Source organism: Cyphomyrmex costatus, unplaced genomic scaffold (assembly GCF_001594065.2).
Source record: "Cyphomyrmex costatus isolate MS0001 unplaced genomic scaffold, Ccosl1.0 scaffold334, whole genome shotgun sequence".
In the NCBI taxonomy this organism is placed as follows: Eukaryota; Metazoa; Arthropoda; class Insecta; order Hymenoptera; family Formicidae; genus Cyphomyrmex; species Cyphomyrmex costatus.
The window spans coordinates 125,110-127,746 of record NW_017277493.1 but is presented as its reverse complement, the minus strand read 5'-3'; the positions used below and the strand labels follow the sequence as shown (position 1 = coordinate 127,746).

Sequence of the window (2,637 nt, the reverse complement as noted above, 5' to 3'; positions counted from 1 at the left end):
GATTCCAATTAATAAGTTTTTTTTTCCATTATCGTATTATAAGAAGTGCAATTTTGACTTTTACTCGATTTAAGTTTGTTGTGTTTTATGACATATATATATGATTTTGACTCAAAGACAAATTAGCGTAAGATGCAAAAAAATATCAATAAACTTTTTAAATTTAACCATAAGAGAGAGAACCACTTCAAAAACATGTTTCCTTTTTTATTATTAATGCTATATGAAAAATAAGAGTATAATAAATCTGAACTAAATAGAATTAATTAAAAGTATTGCTTTGTATTATTGCAAAATGATATAATCATATATGTTCATTCAATTAAGTTAATAGCGTTGTTTGTAAATGTTCAAGTGTTAATATAGTTCATAATCAAGACTTGCAATTACGCATTTGTTGTAAGAAATAAATTATCATTTTTAAAACATAAAGTTATAGTTTATATTAATAAATATATAATGTAATGTATTAGGTAAAGCCAACGAAATGAATTACTGCTCGTCAGGAATCATCATGCTCAGCGTCGTAGAACACTCAGGACTCTTGTCTTGTTAATCTTTCTTTCGTAATATAAAGTTCTTGCCACGAAACTGCGCCTTCCGGTGAATATAAGTAATTGGCAAGAGTGTTACGTAAGGTTTTATTTTGACGAGTTGCATTATTAGTTCCCATTCTTCCTATATCATGTAGAGTGACATTCACATCATCTTGTCTCAAATTTCCAGGCACTACATTTCCATCGTTGTCTAAAGGCCTCTGTACACGGTCAGTAATACTATCAGTATCAACGAATACTGACAATATTATTGATTGTGTGTGGTTAATATTAATGGATTTACATAGAATTCTGACGATGATTTGGACTTAAATACATGCTTTTTCCTTAAGATCCTTGTCGCCATAGATAATAATATACGTCAAATCACGTCAAACTGAAGTGAAATATTATCAATAATACCTGATTGTATAAGATTATAAAAATTAATGTATACTGTCATTAATACTGATCAGTAATACTAACTCAGTATTATTGGCCGTGTAGAGAGGCCTTAATATATCGGCATAATTAGTAGGACAGTAAGTTGCATTTTCCGAATTGTCAGCTAATTCTAATGTCCGGAGGTAGTTATGCAGACACAACGCAGCACACACAATCCACTCAGCTGTATCAGCATCTGCGATGATTGTTGTTCGGAAAATTCGCCAACGACTGGCAAGAATTCCACAAGAATTTTCAATGGTACGACGTGCTTGAGACAGACGGTAATTGAATATTTTTTGTCTATTGGTCAGGTTACATCCAGGATATGGTCGCATAATGTATTTCTTCAAAGGAAATGCTTCATCTGCAATCAAATAATGTGGAAACTTTGTGTTAGTTCCAGGTAAGCAGGCATCTTCTGGTATTCCCAGTTCATTGTTGTCGAGAGCTAAAAATTCCGAAAACTGATTCTTTGAACACACTTTCATCGTTTTGTGAACCGAAAGTACCAACATCAACAAAAGTGAACATGTACTTGCAAACTGCCATCAGTATAATACTGAACGTTTTTTTGTAATTAAAAAAATTGACCACTGTTGTAAGGCACTTGTACGACGATGTGCTTTCCATCAACTGTACCAAAACAATTTGGCATGTTCCATAAATCTCTAAAATCTTGTGCATACTGTTTGAAATCTTCTGTAGTAGGTTGTGGCAAGTATATCGGTGATAATTCGTTATATATAATTTTACAAGTTTCACGAATAACATTGCTCACAGTTGATTTAGACACATAGAAATTCCATGCAATAGTTTGCATACTACACCATGAGCAAGATAGCTATAAAATAAAATATTAGTGTCATAATCATGTCACAACAGACGAGCTAATTAAATGATTTAAACAAGTATTATAAAATAAGCTTACTACGAGGTAATACATAAGCGATATTCTGCTGACAGAGGCTCACAAATACTTTTTTTTTTGTCAAAGATCCTTTTACTAAATCTAACATTTTCTCGAACTGTGAGACGGTCATTCAAATATATTTAAAAAATTGCTCGTGGTCATTATTTTTAATAAACTGGAAGAGAAAGAAAGAGAAGTATAAAAATGATTTTTTTGCTTACGCTCCAATAACATTGACTGAACCTAATATTTTTTTTTAGAGTAACTTTTTTCCACAATAATTGCAGCATAATTGCAGCCAAATTAAAAGTCACAAGGACTATATTTTTAACACACTGAACATTCATTACGTAAAATTGAGTTTTCGATTTAATTCCTGTCAAAATAAAATACTGCTTCATAGGTTAGAAACGACTCCTTAAGCTGATTTTTCATGTGCAGCACGCTGCAGCAGCAAATTGTTATTATTGGTTAAAAATCTTTTGTGAGGTGACGCACTTCCAATCAGTTCTCGAAAATTTGTATCACATGACATTTTGCTACCGCAGCGTGCTGCACATGAAAAATCAGCTTTACGATTCGTTAAGTTAACGTTAAGCTTACTTTTCATGTGCAGCACGCTGCGGCAGCAAAATGTCATGTGATACAAATTTTTGAGAACTGATTGGAAGTGCGTCACCCAACGACATATATATCTAAAGTCTAGACCAAGCATTGGGCGAGTTCAAGACGGCAAAGCGGCTA

General features: G+C 32.7%; 1 protein-coding gene across 1 annotated transcript; it reads right to left on the bottom strand.

Annotated features, from left to right (window-relative positions):
• Positions 1–430: 430 nt before the first annotated feature.
• LOC108776057 (uncharacterized) lies at positions 431–1,564 on the bottom strand. Its single transcript, XM_018542565.1, has 2 exons — positions 1,023–1,564; positions 431–933 (listed from the first exon to the last, which is right to left on the bottom strand). The coding sequence occupies exons 1-2, from the start codon at positions 1,496–1,498 to the stop codon at positions 924–926; spliced, it is 486 nt and encodes a 161-aa protein (XP_018398067.1). The 5' UTR covers positions 1,499–1,564; the 3' UTR covers positions 431–923.
• Between the last annotated feature and the right edge of the window lie 1,073 nt (positions 1,565–2,637).

Bases quoted from the DNA above. Each gene is read 5' to 3' on its own strand.
- LOC108776057 (XM_018542565.1), bottom strand. From the start codon at position 1,498: ATGTTGGTACTTTCGGTTCACAAAACGATGAAAGTGTGTTCAAAGAAT.